This window comes from Sus scrofa, chromosome 2 (assembly GCF_054392235.1).
Source record: "Sus scrofa isolate SSC_HxYL_T2T_F1_AM1 chromosome 2, Sscrofa_HxYL_maternal_Yorkshire_Landrace_v2.0, whole genome shotgun sequence".
NCBI lineage: Eukaryota > Metazoa > Chordata > Mammalia > Artiodactyla > Suidae > Sus > Sus scrofa.
The window spans coordinates 62,693,492-62,718,414 of record NC_139384.1 but is presented as its reverse complement, the minus strand read 5'-3'; the positions used below and the strand labels follow the sequence as shown (position 1 = coordinate 62,718,414).

The 24,923-nt window shown below is 32.9% G+C and overlaps 1 protein-coding gene and 1 pseudogene across 1 annotated transcript; both read right to left on the bottom strand.

The window, feature by feature from the left end:
* Positions 1–444: 444 nt before the first annotated feature.
* On the bottom strand, positions 445–1,383 carry LOC106508617 (olfactory receptor 2L3). The gene has a single exon (XM_013992029.3). It carries the CDS (start codon positions 1,381–1,383, stop codon positions 445–447), a length of 939 nt encoding a protein of 312 aa, XP_013847483.3.
* A 17,635-nt stretch (positions 1,384–19,018) lies between these two features.
* Positions 19,019–23,864, bottom strand: LOC100622934 (olfactory receptor 2AJ1-like; annotated as a pseudogene).
* Positions 23,865–24,923: the final 1,059 nt, after the last annotated feature.

The following is a 24,923-nucleotide window of genomic DNA, read 5'->3' as shown; positions in this document are numbered from 1 at the left end:
GGGAGAGCTTAAATTAGGATTTTGAGAGTAGCAGATACAAACTACTATATATAAAATAAACAACCAGGTCCCATTATATATCACAGGAAACTATATTCAATATCCTGTAATAAACCACATGGAAAATAATATGAGAAAGAATCTACATCTATATCCATCTATAACTGAATCACTTTGCTTTATACAAGAATTTAACACAACATTGTAAGTCATACATACTTCAATAAAATAATAAGATAAACTATGAGAAAAATACATCATGAAGAAAAAATAATTAGGCTTAGACATACATATATGTTCTAAGCCAATATTTCCCACACATCAGTTATTTTCTTCTATTCTATATTATTTTTGCTCCTTTCATTTAAGCATAAAATATTTAAAATTACTGTACACTGATGTATGTATTTATATTCAAGTCCTGATATTCATAAAAAAAATTGTTCACATTTTCATAAAGTAGATTCTCTGGGTTACTCTTCTCAAGGCCTCCATCACCTCCTTGTTTCTCAAGCTATAGATAACAGGGTTGAGCATTGGGGTCAGGATGGTGTAAAACACAGCCAGAGCCTTGTCCCCTGTTGGAGATCGATGAGATCTTGGGCGTAGGTAGGTGTAAAAAAAGGGTGCATAGTAGAAAGTCACAACAGTGAGATGGGTGCTGCAGGTCGAATAGGCCTTCCTCTTCCCTTCTGCTGAGTTCATGTGAAAGACAGCAAGGAGAACACGGCCATAGGAACATGCAATGATAATAAAAGGCAACACAAGGAATAGGGTGGTGCTCACAAACACTGTGTACTCATAGACCCAGGTGTCCATACAGGCCAGAGTCAACATGGCTGGGACATCACAGAAGAAATGATTAATGGCCCTGGATCTGCAATAAGGGATGTGGAGGGCATAAGCTGTGTGGGCACAGGAGTTGATAGAGCTTATTATCCAAGATCCTATTATCATCAACACACACACTCTTCTGCTGATTCTGATGGGATAGTGAAGAGGAAAGCAAATGGCCACATAGCGATCATAAGCCATAGATGTCAAGAGCAAGGCTTCTGCAACTGCCAAAATCAAGAAGAAGAAGCTCTGAACCCCACACCCAATAAAGGAGATAGATTTGTTTCCAGACAGAAAATTGGAGACCATTTTAGGGACAATAGTGGATATATAATTCAGGTCAATAAAGGAGAGCTGACTGAGTAGGAAATACATGGGTGTGTGGAGTTGGGTGTCCAGATAGATGAGAAGGATCATTGATAAGTTGCCAAATAGAGCCATTAGGAAAATGAGAACAATGAGAATAAAAAGAAACATGCCAATTTTTGAAGGGGGGAACAAACCCAATAAGATGAAATCAGTTGATGTTTGAGTATAGTTTTCCATAAGGCACTGATAAGATTTTTCCTAAAGAGAGACACAAGAGTTAGTACAAATAAAATGCTATTTTTAAGGTATTATCTTAGTTTGTGCATTATTTAAAAATTATAACATTTAAAAAAATTACAACTTAAAAAAAGAGATGTTCTTATCTATTTTTGAAAAAAATAAACTTTTTTAAGCCAGAGATAGAAATTTTAAGTTGCAAATATGTGTTGTCAAGTTGTTTTTCAAGAAATCTTTAAAATAATTTTTAATTATTATAACATCGTTAGTATATTTTACTGCTCTACACAAACCCAAGTAACAGAAAAATCAGTTATCATATTCAAAATATACTCATAGGAAATCAGTGTAAATGCATAAATTATATAAATTCTATTACGAATACATTTTGATTTTCATTAAGGAATGATTTATCTTCATATTCAAGCCATAAGGCTTATCTCTAAAACTCCACAGCTTATCAGCTCAAATTGAGAAGCTATTTTTCTTTCTTGAGACAAGAGCCTTTTACACAGTCGAGTAACTGACTCAGTAAGATTCTGAATGCTGTAGAAAAAGCAGACCCTTTGCCTGCACATCTGTAGATGCACCTCTTTTCTTTTCCATTAATTTTCTCATGTTCTCCCAGCAGTGGATGTTTTATGTCTCTCTGCTTCTCTAAACATTATATGATAAATATTGCCTATGGTACTTTGTTTGAATCACTTAATTTTTTATCTTTTTTTCCCATTGTACTTAAAATTATTTTCAATTCTAGATTAATGTGTAAAGTGTATATATTTATAATCTTTCCCTCTTGAAAAAAACTATCAAGATGATTAAGAAATATTTTATAAACTAAATGAGGGCAGATAAGCATAAAGCTCAATGAGAGAGGAAATATTTTAAGTCCTGTGAAAGAAGAAATTTGGATAGAAGAATGGTTAGTCACTTAAATGTAACAATGGCAATGACATTTCGAGAGTCTTCACATAGATATGGAGACAGAAATTCTTAGAGACATCACAAGAAAAAAAGTTCTACACAGTACATAGAGTTTTATTTGTAAGTATTATTTTAGAGCCAGTGTTACCAGATTTTTAAAGATTTATTCTATGTGAAAGAGGAAGCTGAACACATGTGCATATACACACTCTCAAACACACAAATTCACACACTCATGAATGAATTGGAAAATAATTGGAAAATGTAGAAAAGAACACATTTAAAAAATAGTATGTTTCTTTTCAAAGATGTGAGACATCATTAATCCACAATATAAATATCATTAGATATATGAGAGTCACAGAACAAAATCTTATGAAAATTAAAAAAGAAAATCAATAAAAAGAATGTGAATGTTTCAAACCAAAGTGGGAAAAAAACCTACAGGATTAATTAAAAAAAAAAAAAAAAGTAAAAAGCAACAACTTCTTTTGAGTGCCATTCTGAAAGCATAGGAGAATTGGAGAAGTAATATAAGCAACCAATATATGCTTATAGTCATTCTTAGAAATGCCTTAGGAAAATAATAATACAGTTAATATTATCAAAGGAAAACATTTTCAGAATTTATATAATTAAGCCATTGTATCAAAATAGCAAAAACAGAACACAGAAAAATAAATGGGAAATATTCTATTGAAAAGTATTTCCTTAAAAATTCTAAATGTCTTTTTAAGAATATTTTCTGAAAATTTTCAATATTACCTATAAATATATAGTCCTAAAAAATGTCTTGAGAGAGAAAATATCAATGATGAGAAGAGTTATAGAGATAGAAATATTGATTAAAATATTTTTAAAATAATTTACATTTTTGTATTTTAGCAATATTTATTAGAAGACTTAAAAATGCCATCGACCTGGCTGACCCAGACATGAAGTGGGATGAAACTATATTGAAATAATGGAAAAAGACAAAAATAGATGGAAGTGGTTATATACAGAGGGGAAAGGTCTCTGTTTACCCTAGCCAGAGAGAAGAGTCAGGAGATTATATTTGATACTTGTTAATGAGTATTAGCATATAAAAATATTGGAGAAAATATATTTGTATATAAAGGGAAATATGTTAAGTAATATAAAATATTTGGTGTATAATTTCCTCTTTTTGTGCTTTTTCTGGTTTTGGTATCAGGGTGATGGTGGTCTCATAGAATGAGTTTGGGAGTGTTTCTTCGTCTGTAATTTTTTGTAATACTTTCAGAAGGGTAGGTGTTAACACATGTCTAAACCCAAAATGGGTTAAAGACCAAAAGATAAGACATATACTATAAAACTCTTAGAGGAAAACCTAGGCAGGACACTCTCTGATGTAAACCACAGAAATATCTTTTCAGATCCATCTCCAAGAGTAAGGAAAATAAAAACAGTAATAGGTAGTTCCAGTAGTGGCTCAGCAGTAATGAACCTGTTTAGTATCTACCAGGACACAGATTTGATCCCTGGCCTCACTCAGTGGGTCATGGATCTGACATTGCTGTGAGCTATGGTGTAGGTTGTAGACATGGCTCAGATGTGGCATTGCTGTGGCTGTGGTGAAGGCCAGAGGCTACAGCTCTGATTCAACCCCTAGCCTGGGAAATTCCATATGCTACACATGCCACCCCAAAAAGAAAAAAAATGGGGGGGACCTAATTAAACTTAAAAGCTATTGGATTGCAAAGGAAACCATAAACAAAACCAAAAGACAACCCACAGTATGGAAGAAAATATTTGCAAATGAAGCAACTGTCAAGGGATTAATCTCCAAAATATACAAACAGCTCATGCAGCTCAACATCCAAAAAAAAAAAAAAAAAAAAACCTAAACAATCCAGTCAAAAAAAAAAGGCAGAATAGCTAAATAGACATTTCTCCAAAGACATACAGATGACCAAAAAACAAATGAAAAGATGTTTGACATTGCTAATTATTAGAGACATGCAAATCAAAACTATAATAAGGTATCTGTAACCTTACGCCAGTTAGAATGGCCATCATCAAAAAGTCTACAAATAATAAATGCTGAAGAGGGTGCAGAGAAAAGGGAACCCAGTTATACTCTTGGTGGGAATATAAATTGTGACAACCACTATGGAAAACCTTATGGGTTCCTCAAAATACTAAAAATGGAAATACCATATGATCCAGTAATCCCACTCCTGGGAAACTATCTGGATAAAACCATAATTTGAAAAGATATATACACCCCAGTGTTCACTGAGGTACTCTTTACTATTGCCAAGACATGGCTGCAAACTAAAATGTCCATTGACAGAGGAATGATAATGAAGTTGAAATATATATATATATATATATATATATATATATATATATATATATATATTTACAGATTGTCATAGTAGGTGAAGTAAGTCACACAGAGAAAGACAAGCATCATATGATATCACTTATATTTGGAAATCTAAAAACAGGCCGTAAGTGAACTTATTTACAGACCAGATACAGACTCATAGACTTTAAAAACAAACTTGTGTTTCCCAAAGGGGACAGGTTCGGGGAGGGATGGATCAGGGTTTTTGATTGACATATGCACAGTGTGATATATGAAATGATTGACCAATGGGGAACTACTGTATGTTAGAGGGAATTCTACCCAACAGTCTGTGATAATCTATATGGGAAAATAATATGAAAAAGAAAAAAAAAATGAAAAAAAAAGGATATTTGCTTTGTTGATCAGGAAGAGTGGGTTATGAAACTATTGGTTCATCCTGAGCCCTATTGAGATCATGTTCTTGTTTACTTGAATAAAATATTAAAGTGGTATAACACTGATGTCATAGTTAAAAATTTATCTTATAGTGAACTTGTAGTTGCCAAGGGGGAGGGGAGGAGGTGGGATGGGCTGGGAGTTTGAGGTTAGTAGATGCAAACTATTACATTTAGCATTGCTGTGTGGCACAGGAAAAGATATCCAATCACTTGTATAGAACATGATAGATGATAATACAAGAAAAAGAATGTACACGTATGTGCCTGTGTGTGTGTGTATGTGTGTGTGTGTGTGTGTGTGTATCTGGGTCACTTCGCTTTACTGCAGAAATTGACAGAACATTGTAAATCTATAACTATATTAAAGCATTTAAAAATTAACTCATAACTAACATACTCATTTGTGAAAGACTGAAAGCTTTTCTGTTAAGACCAAGAACAAGATAAGGGTGTCCACTTTTGTCACTTATAATTAATATAGCACTACAAATACAAAAAGAACAATTAGGTAAGTAAAACAAACAAAACATTCACACTGTAAAGAAAATAGTAAAATTAACTTGGTTCACAGATTATTTAATATGTAGAAAATAAAATTCTCTTAGGACTAATAAATTCAGCAACACTGTAGGATATAAAATCAATTGTATTTCTTTACAATTATATTGTACAAGAATATTTTGAGGAAACAATTAAATTTACAATATCACAAAATAGAATAAAATCTCTAAGAATAAACTTAGCAAATAAGGGGAAAATGTATTCACTGATAATTGCAAAACATTGCTAAAAGAAATTGAAGAAGAGACAAATAAGTAGAAAAACATTCAGTGCCCCTGGGTTGGAAAACTGGATATTGTTAAGATGTCAATACTACTATTAGCAAAAGACAGATGGAGAGTGAAATTTCTATCATAATCCTAGGAGGACTTTGAAGAAATAGAAAAATACATTCTCAAATTTATACAAAATTTCAAGATACACAAAAATTTTATAAATGAATTGAATTCACTCTTTCTGAATCAAAAATTACCACAAAGCTACAATAATAAAGACTTCAGTATTGGCAGGAAGAAAACATAAACCAACAAAATTGGAGATATAAAAAAAAGCAATCTTTCACATACGTGATTAAATGATTTTTGACAGTGGTCTCAAACCGTCAATTGAGATGTTTTCCACAATATTGCTCAGAAAATTCAAGATCCACATGCATACAATGAAATTGTATGATTACCTTACAGCATACATAGACATTAAGTTAAATGGATGAAAGAGCTAAATATAGAACTAAAACTGTAAATTCTTAGAAGAAAACATAGGGGAAAAGTTTCATGACTTTGGATTTTGCTGTGCATTCTTTAAAGTAACACCTAAAGCATGTGAAACAACAAAAAAAATAGATATATACTGAAATTTGTCTAAATGAAAAATTCTGGCATCAAAAAATTTTATCAGTAAAATGAATGAGCACCAAAAAAATAGAAAATATTTGCGAAATATATGTCAGATAATGGATTGATATAGGGAATAGACAAAGAACTACAACAATTCAAATTTAAAATGTTGGACCCATTTGAATAAACATTTCTTCAAAGAAGATAAGCAAATGATCAGTAATAAGGAAAATGTACTCAACATAAAAATTATTAGGAGAATTAAAGTTAAAACTATAATGAAAACTACAGTAAGATACTACATTTCACCTTTAGGTAATGGAAAGTACTACGAATAATAAAGAAAATAAGTTTTGGCAAGGATGTGAACATATGCAGTGCTGCTGAAAATGCAAAATGATATAACCACTGTGGAAAATGCTACTACAATTTCTAAAAATTAAACATAGAATCACCATATGATCTGATAATTTCACTTCTATTTATATTTCCAAAGTAAATGAAAGTGGACTCTACTACAGATATTTGTACACCCATGCTCCTAGAAGCTTTATTCACAATAGCAAAAAAAGGTGGAATCAACACAAATGTCCATTGACAGATAGTGAATAAACAGAATATGGAATATACATGTTTCAGTCTTAAAAAGAGAGGAATTTCTTCTATGTGCTACAACATGGATGGGTCTATAGACATTAATGCCAAGTAAAATAAGCCAGTCATGACACATGGTTTTACACTTATGGGTTACCGAGGATAGTAAAATTCATAGAGAAATAAGTAGAATGGTGGTTACTAGGGACTGGGAGGTAGAAGGAATGGAAAGTGATGGGTACACAGTTTCAGTTGAGTAAGATAAAAATGTTCTGGTGTAATTTCTATAACGGTTGCATAATAATGCCAATGTACTTAATGTCATTTATTGACCAGTATGCTTAAAAATTGACAAAATGGTACATTTTATAGTATGCATATGTATCACAATTAAAAGTATAAAACAACATTTAAATATAACTGCAGTTATTTCATATTTGAAACTCCAAGTATATTGTACAAAAACTATGGTGGACTTCCAAACATTTTGAAGAGTCAAAGTTTGAATAATCCATGGCCTCTAACAACTTTGTAAAGGAAAATGTGGGAGAATAATTTTTTTTCCATAAATGCCATTTGTGTTCATCATGATATAGGATATTAGACTGATTCCATAGTATAAAATTTATATAAGTAATTCCACTGTTGACAAGTTAAAATATAGTATTTGAAATTAACAATGAAATTTTGATCATTCCTATCACATATATTTTATATAGGGAAGCCTACAATGAAGTTGTAATATTAAAGTAGTTAATATTATCACAGTCTAAAGGAGAAAAAAACAAGCAAATAAGGGAAGCAATGAATGATACATTATATCTGATATTTGATTCCATGTTTAATGACTTAAAGAACATTTCTTGGTTACTCATGCTGCGTTGTTCTAGTATTCTGTCATGTTATATTACTCTAAAGATCCCTGCATTTTTCAGAGAAGCAATTTCATTATTGAAAATCAGCCCTGAATACTTCAAGGTCTAAAGTTAATTGGACCTTTTTTCTTAGGTTAAAATAAATCCAAATAGCTTTTTTGGACACTTATTTTGTTTTTATCCACTGAAGGAACAATAAATAATCTATTTTTATTTACATAACATTTTAAATCTCTTTGATTTTTAAAATTTCCTCAAAATTTTGCAATCTAGGCATCCGCATTAATTACATTAAACAAAGAAGGAAAGTGCTAGCAGAAAAAAATCTGAGCTATGTCCTACATGGAAGATAAAATAAAGGTTTAATACTTTATTGATCAGCTTTATAGTCTGGCACCTGGAATGTATCAGGATGTGTTCCAGAATTAAATTGTATTTAATCTTTACTACAATCTCTTGACTTTGGCACCACCACTAACATTTTATAGATGATGAAATTGAATTCAGATATTTGAAGTGACTTTACCATAAAATATATTGTTGGAGAACATTATTTCCAGATTCCATCTATCTACCTATCATCTATCTACCTATCATCTATCTATCTATCCTAATGCATCCCATATTTCCCCTCTTTTATTCCTTAAATATTAAATATTTTGAGGAAATAAATCTGAAATAAGGTGGGTCATTTTTTATTTACCAACACAAAAAAAGAACTGGAATGGAAAAAAGGAAAAAAACACCAAGAAATTGAAGTCATTAAACTAGAAATTTTATATAGGTAGTAGAAGGCCAAGAACGTATGTGAAATATGTCTTAAAACAGTTATTCAATGTTTATAGTTTACTCATTTTTACGTATTCTTCTACTCTCTAATATATACTAGCTTTAAGGCATTTTTACTTAACCCTACAACAACCACAACACATTATCTTCAAAACTGGTTTCTCAATATTTTAAATGAAATGCAGTTCATGTTTTGCTCCCAAAACAAAATTCTCTTTTCCTAGGAGATTTCACTTACAAAGCAACAACAGTATTATTTTCTGTGTAATTCAGATTATAGATATACATACTTTGTGTGATAAGTAAAACCATCCAAATGTTGCCCAAGTTTCAAAATGAATTATATATGACCATTGTGGCTCAGGGGAAACAAACCTGATTAGGATCCATGAGCATGCAGGTTTGATCCCTGGCCTCGCTCAGTGGATTAAAGGATCTGGTGTTGCTTTGAGCTGAGGTGTAGGTCATAGACTTGGCTCAGATCTGGTGTTGCTGGGGCTGTGGTTTAGGCTGGCATATGTAGCACTCATTCAACCCCTAGCCTAGGAGCTTCCATATGCCACACATGCAGCCCTAAAAAAGCAAGAAAAAAAAAGAAAAGGTCACTATGCATCAATTTCATTGAAGACCTTTTTAACTCTTTATTTATATTTAGAGTTGAAAGAGAAATACTGAAAGAAAGCTTCTTTTCATATTCATATATTTTATAAAACATAATTTGAAAAACTAGTTTTTTATTATTGAAAGATTTAAAAAAAAATCACAAAGATATATAGTGAGTTATTCAAACCTGTATAGTGACCTAATGATAGAGTTGGAAAACATGAAAGAGTATCCTCTAGAATCTAGAAAATTTAAGAATTTTCCACTGAAACAGATTTTTATAATTTTCTCTCCTTGCTTTTATCAAAGCTCATCAATGAAATATTCTTGATTAAAAAACAAAGCTGAGGAGTTCTCATCATGGTGTACTGGAAACTAATCCAACTAGGAACCATGAGGTTGTGGGTTTGATCCCTGGCCTCGCTCAGTGGGTTAAGGATCCAGCATTGCTGTGAGCTGTGGTATAGGTCACAGATGCAGCTCAGATCTGGTGTTGCTGTGGCTCTGCCGTAGGCTGGCCGCAACAGCTCCGATTGGACCCCTAGCCTGGGAACCTCCATATGCCACAGGTGCAGCCATAAAAAAAGACCAAAAAAAAAAAAAAAAAAGCTGATATGACTACTTGCAGAGATGCAGTAAGAATATGGCTTTATCTAATAAGCTTCCTTAAATTATCTTTGTTGAAAGTGTTAAGATATCTTAGATTACAGTTTTACAAACTCCTAAAGCACAAAGGCATTCTCTACCAGTTTTTACATAAATTTGAATCACCTCCTGTCTTCTGAATTCAATTAAAATGTTAGCTGTCCCTAAACCAAACTTTCTTATTTATCATGTTTAAGGCTGGAAAAATGGTAAATCAGGTTACCAGGTCAACTTTACAAAGAGGACTTTGAGTGCATTAGCTACAGAAATTTAATTGATTGATTTCATACATCAATCTAAATATCTGTAATAAGAATTATTTTGCATCAACATCAACTATCTAGAATTTATAGCATTGTTAGATGACTTTCATAGGATCAGAATCACATACCCAGAAGAGTGTCCTCTGCAGTCTAGACAAACATAGTTCTATATAGAATTGTTCAGTGATGACCTACATGAGATTCTACATTCCTTCAAATGATTCTGCAACAGGTTTTACTAAAGAAGTGACAGGTGGTACATAAGTACTTATATTAATTTACTGACAGGGATTTTACTGACAGTATTTAACATTTTAATCATGTATATTTCCAATTTTTGAAGGTATACAGTTGAGAATGATACATTTTTTACAGTGTAAACATATCTAGAATACATAAATATTTGTATATATATATGTTTGTGAATATTTGTGTACATATGTTTGTGTGCTTCTAATTCATGCTGTTCTGTGAAATTTTACAAAGGTGAATTAGCCTTATTTGGTAAATAGATAATTATCAGATATTTTCAAAGACAGAAGCTGATTATAATAATATGTTCTTCAAATTTTGTTCTTTTACATGGGAAGTACTATTCTTCAATTTTGATTTACAATAGGAATGTGTTTACCCTGTTTTATTATACAAGTACGCCAGAGAGAGTTTGGGTTTAAAACTACATATAATTCTAGCTTATCTCCTTACAAGATATGTAAACTTAGATTAAAGACTGCAAGTATCTGCGTATGTATTTTTTAAGTTGAACAGATACAAAGAAACATGGGATATTATAAGCTATCTATGAGAAAAATCATAAAATCAGTGCATGACTGTGCATAAATATTATTTAAAAGTAGTTGTGAATGTTAGCATCTTTATCATTATCATTGTCATAATCATCATTTATATTAACCTTACTTGTCATCCACTACAATTGCATGATTATATAGTTTTCAATTGTTTTTGTATGTTAGAGTCATTTGATTCTCACAAAACCTCTGCAAGGTTGTTTATTCAAATATGATTATTTTTCCATAGGAAATTCATCAATGCTTACAAGAAAAAAGGGAATTAAATAAAATGCAAAATTTAAAGATATAGGACATTTCAATTATACACATATTATATTTAAAAGTAAAAAAATGGATAGCTTGGGCTTCAGACACAACTTAGAATAGATTTACAAGGAGATCCTGATGAGTAGCATTGAGAACTTTGTCTAGATACTCATGTTGCAACAGAACAAAGGGTGGGGGAAAAAAATGTAATTGTAATGTATACATGTAAGGATAACTTGATCCCCTTGCTATACAGTGGGAAAATAAAAAAAAATTAACTGTAAAAAAAATGGATAACTATAACTAAATATATAATAACCTGGATTATTTCTAGAAGTTATCTTTCTAATTACACACACACACACGCACACATACATACATAGACTTTATGGTATAAATGATCCTAAATATATACATAGACAGGTAACCTTAGCCGTTTTTTTAATCTTCACTTTATATTCTATATTATATTTTCATATAAAATCTAGACAAGGAATTTTTAGGTTTTGATTAAAATTTGCAAATAAATTATGGGTAAAAAACTAATAGGAGGCAGTATTCAGATTATAATAGGTGCACTCTTCATTTGTGTAAATATATAAAGCAGGAAATTTCAAGAAAGGCTCTCCTCCACAGCCTTTATTGAGGATCGGGATCCCTAAGTGTTAGGTTTATTCTTCAAGTTATCATTTGCATACATCCAAAGCATACTCTATCTCTTTCAAGACCCTCATCTCCCTTCTCTTTCAGAAAGTACATTATGATTCAGCTCTAAAACTACTTTCTGTGCTCCATTTCATAATTTACAATTTTTTTGAATAGTATTCTAAAAATTGCAGCCACTCACTAGACTCAAACTCCATTTAAAATCTTCTGTTTCTCAGCTTAGTTAATATTTATGCATATTACATCCCCCAATCCTATACTGATTACCTTCAATCTTGAAGATTTCAATCAAGGCAGTAAACAACACTTCCAGAAAGGTTAATACAATAAAATTGGCTTCTATTTGATTGCCCAGTGTGCTTGCATGAAAACATTGCTACTCCTAGAGAACATAATTCATGTTACCTGTGCTCTTATAGAGCATTCTCTTCTTAGCTGCAACATTTCCCATGTCCAGAGATACATCACAGGCTCTGGATACAATGGATCCTCACTTCTTTAGTGAATATTGTTTGTCCTTCAACTTCCTTCTTTTTTTCTATACATATCTTATTTCAACTATGACCAAATATGTCTTCTCATATTCAAAATACCATTTTAATTCATATAAATTGTATTGCATACTTTATAATAGAATATCATAATCATTTTCATTTGAATTTCAGCATTTGATATAGTTGAGGATAAGCCCATGTATTATTCACCATAATCCAGAACAGTAAGAGCCAACATTAGCCATTGCTTTTCTTGGTTTTATTTGCTATAATTTCACAGTTAATAATTCACAATCATATCAATTATCAGAATTGTATAATAAGCGTTGGGTTTAAAAAGAGCTTCATATCTTTAAAAAATGTGAATAAACATTTCAGTAGCCCATCTATTTTTTATTTTAAGGTTCTATATATATATATGCACTATTAAATATACTTAAATATATATTAGTATAATATATTTATATATCTTAAATGAACTGCAGTCAAATACAGTTTTATTTTAGCAGTTCCTGGCTAATGATGCACCTGGATATATTCAATGCTTAGTATAAACAAAAATATTTAATTCTGAATAACCTCTCTTAAATAGTTATTAAAGAGTCCCTCCTCTTCTGTGGTGAATAGGAAAACAAAATAAAATTAAGACTAGTACCTTTTATTATATCCGTACCTTTACACACTCACTGGCTTGATTAGCTGAAATCAGTTCCCACTTCTTCGTAGAAGCAAAATCACTTTCTGAGTAAACTTCTTTGAAAAAAATTCTAAACAAATATGCATAGTAATGTTTTTATATCTACAGCTGATATTTTAAATACTTTCATGGAAACTCAGGAGTAGCAGTAATTTAATTCTAGTCCTTCTTTACCTGGAGGTTCAATTTAATCCTTTTTTTTTTTTTTTTTCCTTACCCACTTAGGAATGTCCATATGTCAACAGAGACTTAGATAATGCAGGTTAAGTCACTAATAGCCCAGGATGGCCTCAAGCCAAAGTTGAGGAAGCAGTTCTGATAATTTCTATAGAAGTTTTCTCTGGTGTGTTTAGGGTCAATTCAGTGGGGAAAGAAACAAATTTGTTATTCAGATTCTTCCAATATTATATGTCTCTAAAATTTTGGATCTTATGTTTCATGTGTTGTTGTTCAGTAAATGCACAGTAAAGATATACCTGCAAATATTTATTTCCCAGTTCTGATTATTTTAGCCAAAAAATTAATAAATCAAATGGAATTTGGTTAATGTAATAAAATCATATGAGCAGGAATTCTTAAAACACCACACTTCTGAGAATTTATCTTCTTTTTTTTTTTTTTTTTTTTTTTTTTTTTTTTAGGGCTGCACCTGCGGCCTATGGAAGTTCCTAGGCTAGGTGTCTAATTGGAGCTCTAGCTTCTGGCCTAAGCCACAGCAATGCAGGATCCGAGCCATGTCTACCACCTATACCACAGCTTATGCAATGTTGGATCCTTAACCCCCTGAGTGAGGCCAGGGATTGAACTTGCGTCCTCATGGATGATAGTCAGATTCGTTAACCACTGAGCCATGACAGGAACTCCATGAGAATTTACCTTTATTTTATCACATAATTTCAAATTGTTTTCATTCTTTTAGAAATACACATTAAACTTAAAAAAATTCATGTATTAAGCTAAATAGTGAAAATGATATTACTTCAGTGCAATAATATTTAGGGAATTTTAGACAATGCAATTGTAATGCAGATTATAACTTGAGAGTTCTTATATTTCTCATAATTTTTAGGAAGTGACTTAATTATACCTTTTACTTGGGAAGGTATAACATTGATCCAGTTTATATTTTAAAATGGTATTTTAAAAATATATGATGTTTGAATTGCAGTGTCTCAGTGAAGCCTTGTTTTTCACACTAACTGAAGGTTTTTTTTTTTTTAATAATGATTTTTATTTTTTCCATTGTACCTGGTTTACAGTGGTCTGTCAATTTTCTGCTGTACAGCAAGGTGACCTAATCATACATACATGTATATATTCTTTTTTCTCACATTATCATGCTCCATCATAAGTGACTAAGATATAGTTCCCAGTGCTATACAGCGGGATCTCATTGCATATCCATTCCAAAGGCAATAGTTTATGTTTAATTTATTTCAAGTTGTTTGGGCTTCATGAGTCTAGATGTTCCTTTCCCTTCTCAGATTTGGGATTTTGTTGTTGCCGTCATTATTATTATAAATAAACTTTCTTCCCTCTTTATCTTTCTTTGCTACTTCTGGGATTCCTATAATGCATTTATAACTATTTTATATACTCACATAAGTACTACAGTTTTTTTTTTTTCCCTGTCTTTTTGTCTTTTTAGGTCCACACCCCGGGCATATGGAGGTCCCAGGCTAAGGGTCAAATCAGAGCATAGATGCTGCCTCTGCCACAGCCACAGCAATGTGGGATCTGAGCTACCTCAGTAACCTACACCACAGCTCAACGCTGTAACCTACACCACAGCATCAACGCTGGATCCTTAACCCAATGAGAAAGGCCAGGGATTACTTGCACGTCCTCATGAATATTACTCGAGTTCATTAACCACTGAGCCACAGTGACAACTCTTTTTCATTCTTTTTTAAATTATTTTTTAAATGGCTGTTACTCTAACTGGATAATTTGAAATAATTGGCCTTTGACCTCACAGTTTCTTTCCTTTACTTGATCAAGTCCCACTGTTTAGTCTCTCTTGGTGTTTTTCTTTTATAATTTTAATGTATTTAGTTATAGAATTAGAATTTCTGCTCAATACTCTTTTATGGTTTCAAATTTGTGAAAGTTCTCATTTTGTTCTGATATTGTTTCCCTGATTTTGCTTAGTTATTTGTGTCCTCTTTTAGCTCACTAAGCTTGTTTATGATATTCTGAATTCTCTGTTAGGCATTTTTCTTTTAATTTTTTTTAAATTATACCTAATTTACAAGGTTCTGCCAATTTCTGCTATATAGCAAAGTGACCCACCTATGCATATATATATTTTTTTTCTTACATTATCCTTCATCATGTTCCATCAGAAGGTGACTAGATGTGATGTACAGTACGGTCTCATTGCTTAGCCACTCCAAATACAATAGTTGGCATCTACTAAACCCAAACTCCCAGTCCATCCTACTATCTCCCCCTCTCCCTTGGCAATCACAAGTCTGTTTTCCATACCCATGAATTTGTCTCTTTTCTTTGGATAGGTTCATTTGTGCCATAAGTTAGATTCCAGATATAAGTGATATCACTTGTACTTGTCTTTCTATCCCTTTCTGACTTATTTGACTTAGTATGAGAGTTTCTAGTTTCATTCATGTTGCTGCAAATGGAATTATTTTGTTATTTTTATAGATGAGTGGTATTCCATTGTGTATATGCATCACATCTTCTCAATCCAATCTTTGGTCAATGGACATTTAGGTTATTTCCATGTCTTGGCTATTGTGAATAGTGCTGCAATGAACAGAGAGGTGCCGCATTTTTTTTTTTTTTTCAATGAAAATTTTGTCTGGGTAGATGCTCAGGAGTGGGCTTGCTGGATCATATAGTAGTTTTGTATTTAGTTTTATGAGGTACCTCCATACTGTTTTCCATAGTGATTGTACCAATTGACATTCCCACGGACACTGTAGGAAGGCTACTTTTCTCCACAACCTCTGCAGCAATTGTTGTTTACTTGTTAATGATGACCATTTTGACTGGTGAGAAATGGTATACCATTGTAGTTTTGATTTGCATTTCTCTGATAATTAGTGATGATGAACACTTTTCATGTGCCTGTTGGCCATGTGTACATCTTTTTTGGAGAAAGGTATATTCAGGTCTTTTTCCCATTTTTCAATTGGGTTGTTGGGTTTCTTTGTTGTTGTTGTTGAGTTGTATAAGTTGTTTGCATATTTTAGACATTAAGCTTTTGTCAGCTGCATCATTTGAAACTATTTTCTCCCATTCTGTGGGTTATGCATTTTTGGTTTTTTATGGTTTCCTTTGCTGTGAATCAATATTTGTAATTTTGATGAGGACCCATTGGTTTATTTTTGTTTTTATTTCTGTTGCTTTGTGAGACTGCCCTAAGAAAACATTTATATTGTTGTTGTCAAAGAATGTTTTGAAGAAGTTCTCTTCTGGGAGTTTAATGGTGTCCTGTCTAATGTTTAAGTCTTTAAGCCATTTTGATGGCTTACATTTGATTTTATTTTTTTGTGCATGGTGTGAGGGTGTGTTCTAGTTTCATTGATTTACATACAGCTATCCAGTTTTCCCAGCACCACTTGCTGGAGAGACTGTCTTTTATATTCCTGCCTCCTTTGTTGAAGATTAATTGACCATAGGTGTCTGGGTTTATTTCTGGGTCCTCTATTCTGTTCCATTGGCCTATGTGTCTATTTTTGAATTTGTACCACACATCTTAATTACCACAGCTTTGTAATATTTTCTGAAGTTACAGTTCCTGATTCCCCCCCACCCCCAGGTTCACTTAGGCAATTCTGGTTCTTTTATGGTTAAATATAAATTTTTGGATTATTTGTACTAGTTCTGTGAAAAATACTCTGGGTAATTTCATAGGGATTGCATTGCATCTAGAGATTTCTTTGGGTAGTATGGCCATTTGAACAATATTGATTCTTCCAATTCAGGAGCATATAATATCTTTCCATTTATTTGAATCCTCTTTAATTTCCTTGAGTAATGTTTTATAGTTCTCTGCATATAAATTTTAACCTCCTTGGTCATATTTATTAGGTATTTATTTTTTTCAAATGAATTTTATGATATTTTCAGGAGTGGGTAGAGTGATGTATATGGATATACTGGTTTGTGATTTTTATGTAATTCTAACATTTTATTTCCCAAAATTCCTCCTCAGTTGAGCTGAGGAGAGGGCAGGAACAGAAATTGGTTTTGCCCACAAGACTGATACTGGACTCTTTCTACATCATTTCTTACATGCAGAGATGCAGCCCTCTGCCTTGACATCACAACAAAGAAAGTTCCAGCAATGCTGACTATGACAAACTTGGGTTTAATGTGTGTGCATTCTTATGTGCAGTATTACTGCTTTCACTGTGTAAGAAAACATGGCTCATGAATTTCAAATTTAAATAATTTCTATATTTATGGGCTGTGTTAATAGAAATTAAATGCAATTTATTAAAATTTTAACAAACATTATTCCTATAATAATATTAACTAAATAATATTAAATGAATATAATATCATAAATAATATTTAATAATATAATACAAATGATATGTACTAAATACAATTTATTCATTTAATAGTAATAATACATTTAAGGAGTTCCCATCATGGCTCAGTGGTTAATGAATCTAACTGGGAACAATGAGTTTGTGGGTTAGATCCCTGGCCTTGCTCAGTGGGTTAAGTATCCAGTGTTGCCGTGAGCTGTGGTGTAGGTCGCAGACACAGCTTGGATCCCACGTTGCTGTGGCTCTGTCATAGGCTGGCCACAGCTCCAATTCGACCCCTAGCCATGAGTGCGATGAGTGCGGCCCTAGAAAAGACAAAAAGGCAATAATAATTAATTATCTTCCTGTTGCATTGAGGTATATTTGACATATAACATTAATTACATTTAGGTGTAGAACATGTTGTTTTGATATATGTATATATTACAAAAACATTATCACAATAAATTTAGTTGAATCCATCACCAACAATTACAATTTTTTTCTTGTGATGAGAATTTAAGAAATCGACTCTTTTAGCAACTTTCAAATATCCACTATATCATTTTTGACTATAATCACCATGCTATTCATTATATCCCTAGTACTTATACATCTCATAACAAGACATTTGTGCCTTTGAGCAACTTCACCTATGTTGCCTATGAATTTTTACAATTTTTTGATACCATTGTAATTGAAATATAATCTTACCTTTTCATAAAAATACAGAAATTATGTGGATCTCTCTTTCTCTCCCTATATATTTATTTATGTATTTATCATATTTATAATATGATAAATTTTGGGGGGATTTCCTATTGTGGCTAAGGGGCTTATGAACCTGACAGTATCCATGAGGATGCATATTTGATCCCTGGCCCTGCTCAGTGGGTTAAGGATCTTGCATTGCCAGTGAACTTTGGTGTAGTTGCAAATGTGGCTCAGACCCCTTGTTGCTATGACTGTGGCACAGGCAGGTAGCTGTAGTTCCGATTCAACTTTTAATCTGGGAATTTCCATATGCCACAGGTGCAGCCCTAAAAGTAAAGAAAAGAAAAAAGATAATTTTTACAAATTCTAACAATATTTTAGTGGGAGAAAATTGAAAGCTTTATCTTTGATTTTCTGTTAGTGACTTTGGTGATGTCATTGGTTGTACAATAGAGTGAATGCTATATTTTTAGATATACATACTTATAAAACAAATATCTGTGATGATTTTATTATTATCAGAATTTTGAAAATATCTACTTCTTTCCTCATTTGAAAAGATACAATTGTTTATTTTCTCTCAAGAGATATGAATAACATCCTCTCTCTATACAAATACAAAAATAGAGAATGTGTTTTTCAAGCACTTTTTCTATTATTTTTATGGAGAAAATTACTTTTGATCATATTTTTCAGTGCTTCTAGAACATCTTTATTTCTAAAGCTGTAGATAATTGGGTTGAAAGAGGGTGTGAGGATGGTGTAGAATATTGCCAGGAACTTATCTTGGCCTGGAATGTGGTACTTTTTAGGCCTCACATATGTGAAAATAAATGGCCCATAGTACATTATGACCACAATCATGTGGAAGAAACAGGTAGAAAATGACTTTTTCCATGCTTCTGATGATTTCATTTGGAGGACAGTAAGGAGAATTTAGACATAAGAGGCAAAGATGAGGGAGAAAGGGACAAGCAAGAAAATGATGCCGCTTAAACATAAACTCCTCGTTCGTAGTGTGTTGTGTCCACACAGGACAACACCAACATGGCTGGGAATTCACAGAAAAAGTTGTCAACGGCTCTTGAGCCACAGAAGGGTAAATGCAGTGTGTAAGCTGTGTGAGCAATGGAATTGACTGTCCCAATAAGCCAGGACCCTCCAGCCATGAGGATGCTGACATAGTCATTCATAAGAATGGGGTAGCGCAGTGGGTGACAGATGGCTACATAGCGATCATAGGACATTGCTGCCAGGAGAAGGCACTCACCACCCGAGAGGGTGAGGGAGAGAAATATTTGGAAGCCACAACCTGCAAATGAAATAGCCCTGTTGCCTGAGAGAAAGTCAGTGATCATTTTGGGAACAATGTTGGAGATATGCAAGATATCCATGAAAGAGAGATGGCTGAGCAGAAAATACATTGGAGTATGGAGTCGTGATTCCCTGTGGATAAGGAGAATCATGATGGCATTTTCTGTTACAGTCATAATAAAAATTATGACTATAAAAGAGAAGAAAATCAGACTTGTTTGGGAAGAAGAGTCCCAAAAGAATGAAGTTATTGCTGAAAGAGTAATTCTCATGTCCCACTATGAATTCCTTTTGTTACCTATAAATATATAATATAAATAAATAATCAATTATGTGAGAAACAGAAAGAAAAGTAATGTAAATCTCAATCTCCTTTACATTTAGCTGCATACTAAAATGAGTGTTAGTGGCATATATCTTGTAATTAAAACTAAAGGACTTTCAGCCATCTTTTGGCAAAGGTTATGTTTTATAATAGGGACATTTATCTGTTGAATCAACAATTTTATATCATTATAAAAAACAAACACTTCAATTCTATATTTAATTTCCTGGAATATTAGAACTCTTTTGCTGTAGTTTTTCAAATTAAAAAAAATCAGCCCACGAATTGGCTTGCAGGATATTTGAATGTGAAATTGGTCCCTGTCTGTTTTGACTACAATTCAGTAAAATTTGAGGTACATATTGATTCAGACTTCCAGCAGTGGTGCCTCTCATATACTGGTCATAAATGGGTCTTTAAAATCAATGATTATTGACAACTCAAATTCAGTATAATTGCATACAGAGTTGTTGAATTTTTATGTCTGGAATAATATTGTCCTTCTGATTTTGCTTTTTCCATTAAAGATGTACTTTTATATTGTTGTCTTAATTCAAAATTTAATACTTCCATTTAGTATGAATAAATATGGATAATGTTTATTCACACTGAATCCCTGGGCCATCATAGGTTCTCAAATGCTTATTAAAGAAATTATTGCTTTATGTTTGTATGACCTTTGATAGCAAATGTTTCCAATGATGCATCAATTCTACTTACATTTTTAGAGTTTTGTTGTCTCCACTAGATTATCTTTTATTTTGTCTTCAGGTATTGGAAGAAGTCCATCAGTCCATAATACATTCTCTAACTTGTTCATCATCTTATTTCTAACACATTCTCCCCGTGTCTATGGGCACTTAAAGTTTTGACTTCTGTCTTTTATAACTCTTTGCCTAATCAGTCAATCAGGCATCTGGAGCATCCTGCCATGACACTGGAATTATGGACAAAATGCCTTCAGTGACATCCAAGAACAATATATATATATATATACATATATATATATATATATATATATTTTTTTTTTTCCCTTCTTTTTAGGGCCGCGCCAGTGGCATATGTAGGTTCCCAGGCTAGGGGTCTAATCGGAGCTGTAGCCGCTGGCCTATGCCAGAGCCACAACAACTTGGGATCTGAGCCACGTCTGGGACCTACACCACAGCTCACAACAACGCTGGATCCTTAACCCACTGAGCGAGGCCAGGGATCAAACCTGCAATCTCATGGTTCCTAGTGGATTTGTTAACCACTGAGCCATGGCGGGAACTCCAGGAATGACATATATTCTTGAATCCAAAGAGGAATGATTGAATTTTGAGCTTCCTAAGTTAAAACGTGGAGAAACACACATCACATACAACATGGCCTCATCTGTATTTGTGCAACTCTTACTCAACATAAAGTACTTTTCTCTCCATTTATCACCAACATTTCCTTCTTTAATAATGCTAAGTGTCAGAAAACAGATGTAACATATATTTTACATCTCTGTATCTTCCAAAAGGATCTTTGAATCTAATCATAGAGAATCCTATAATTTTAGGTGTTATTTTTATTTACAAACACCTCCATATCTCAGTATTTTCTCAAAGGAAATTGAAAGCCTTTGTATTCTTTACTCAGTGAAACTACAGTCTCATCATCCTTATTATTTTTCATTTATCAAGATTCACAAGATGCACTACATATCCATTAATTTTGCTGTAACTAAATTCAAAATACTTCTCCTTTTTCTACCAGATCTGTCATTATATAAATGAATCAAACAGAATATTATCTTAAATTTAGATTTAACTGGAAGCAATAGTCACTAATCTTGGTAAGACTACATATTTATAGGTTAAACAAATATTTATATGCTTCTAATTTGTGTCTTGACATTAAAGTTCTGACAGTAAGGCAAACAAAATGCAAAAACACCAAATCATTATTTTTCTAAAAAGTATTATTTACTTTATTTATTTATTTATTTTTGTCATTTTAGGGCTGCACCTGCGGCATATGGAGTTTCCCAGGCTAGAAGTCCAATAGGAGCTGCAACCGCCAGCCTACCCCACAGCCACAGCAACGTGGGATCCGAGCCCTGTCTGTAACCTACACCACAGCTCATGGCAACACTGGATCCTTAACCCACTGAATGAGGCCAGGGATTGAATCCATTTCATCAAGAATGCTAGCTGGGTTCATTTACTGCTGAGCCATGATGGGAACTTCTATTATTTCTTTTTTAATTTATTTTGTTTTTTAGGGCCATACCTGCAACATATGGTTATTCCCAGGCTAGGGGTGGAATAGGAACTGCAGCTTCTGGCCTATGCCACAGGCACAGCAACACAGCATCCAAGCCGTGTCTGTGACCTACTCCACAGCTCACGGCAATGCTGTATCATTAACTCACTGAGCAAGGCCAGAGATTGAATCCACCTCCTCATGGATACTTGTCAGGTTCATAAACTGCTGAGCCACAATGGGAACTCCTAAAACACATTTATTTTGAGAAATGTTTTATTTGAAACTCATGGGCAATATTAACTCTGAGGTTCTCCTTTCTATTTTATACTATATGAATGTCATCTTTTTTATTTTTTGAACTTTTCAAAAACCTTATTATATCAATGAACTTCTTGATAAAGTGATTATGAGCTCTATCATAAAACTTCAAATATCAGACTTGGTTGGTGTGCAAATGCCTCAAAAATAACTGGTTGTTACTAATAGTTCAATAAACTAAATGGAATTTCACTGAAGAGACAGAAGTGACACAATGAATTGCCCTAAAATTTGATAGAATAAAATCATTACTCATTTTAAGGAGTTGATACTGAATATGGGTACAAAAATACATGAGTGATATCACCTAGCCTTGGAATCAGTTCAGTGATATCACCTATACTATTGACTCAAGTATGCTTTGAAAAGATAAGAAAGTAGTGTTATTGAAATACAAACCATTAAAATATTTCATTTTATGCCTCATCATAATGTAAAACACCAATCAGACATTAAGGTGTAGCTGAAATGAATTTATATTAAATTGGGATGATAATGGCATTCTCTCTTATAGGGTTCTTTTGAAGATTAAATGAGAAATAATAAAGCACATTAAAAATACACATGCACACACATGGAACATAGTAAATACTCAAACTATGATCATTATTATTATTTTTTGTCTTTTTAGGACCACACCCATGGCATATGGTGTTTCCCAGGCTAGGGGTCTAATCAGAGCTGTAGCCGCATCTGCGACCTACCACTGCTCACAGCAACTCTGGATCCTTAATACACTGAGTGTGGCCAGGGATAGAACCTGAATCCTCATGGATACTGGTCAGATTCATTTCTGCTGAACCACAAAAGGCATTCCTATTTTTTTCTATTATTACAATTTTTGTTTCTATAACTATTACATGAGTATTTCTATAATGAAGGTATTATTATTACTTCATATTGAAAATATGCATTTAAGCTATTATATATGAAAGAGACAAAGTGAAGGAGAGAGACAGAGATATATTGGGATATGAGAGAATGTAACCAAGTAAATAGAAATCAATTTCAATGAGGCGAATCAGAAGTTCAGCTGTACTCACTACGAGCTAAAATTGATCCAGAAGTCTCTCTGGAAGAGAAACAAACTCAGCATGTTGAATAACAATTTTTGGATTGGTTTCTCCAACCTTACACAAACTTAGAATCATGTATGAAAGAGTAAAGCAATGCTCCTTACCGCTTCTTACTCTGAAATCAGTCAGCTGATCTGCTCATAATTTCATTTTATAATAACCAATGAGGTTTTCATTACACACCTCTTGCCCTTTGGACTCCAAGGTTCTGCATCATGTCCAAGGGAATTACTGATGGGTGATCCTACTTCTGGCTCTTCTTAATGTCTCTTCAACTAAGAGAATCTTGTGATTAGTGTCTCACAGTGATGTCAAATTCATCATGTGTAACACTGAGCTGCCAAGTAAGTACCCTGAAACAATAAATGATATCACCATGTATAGCTGGAAATCAGAACATCATCCTGACTTCTCACATCTGCCCTCTTCCAGATGCTAATCTTCATCACCATCTTCTACCTAGTATATGTACAAACCTCTCGGGGCATACCGTACATTGCCAAGGTGGCTCTAAGTTATTGATCATACTCCTCTCTTTTAATTAAATAGATCTGTATGAGGTCAGCACAACCCACTTAATCTCAACTCTCCTTGAAGCCAGTGGAGAATCATGTATGATTCTCCTTGAAGAATCATACATGATTCTTCATTCTGCTAGTTAGAATTTTATGATGCTTGGTTCTGCATTCTTCCTAGATGTACAGGGAACAAAGTTCAGGGATTTGGGAGTAGAAATCTGTGAGATGACATGCAATATACTATTGATCATGACAATGTGGGGGTATTAGTATGAAATAACTTAGCAAGTTTTTCTAAAAAATTGGAAAGGGGACAAAGCAATCATATTTATCATCTTTAACATTCCCATTGAATTATAAATTTTTGGAGGTAACAGATTTAGTATTATTCCAGTATATTTTATCCAAAAAGATTAAAATTATTTTATGAGATAGAAAGTATTATATATTGTACTGATAATTCAGTTGCTCCTGTGCCTCCACCTTTTTCCCACATAAATGCCCTTTTTTTGTCCTAGGTTAGGTTATTTTTCCTAGAACATAGTTTTAAGAATGCAAATAATCCACTGGTTACATTCCATGTACAATATATTAAATAAGCATACAAATAAAATAAAATCTTATCCTATTTTATACTTTGGTTTCTTACTTCCTGTGAAACCAAAGTATTTATTTGTATATAGTATTGCTTTTCTTTCTTTCTTGCATCTTTGCCCACCATACGATAGTCTTCTTCCAGATAAAGTTTTCTCCACAAT

Coding starts and splice junctions, on each gene's coding strand:
- LOC106508617 (XM_013992029.3), bottom strand. CDS start 1,383: ATGGAAAACTATACTCAAACATCAACTGATTTCATCTTATTGGGTTTG.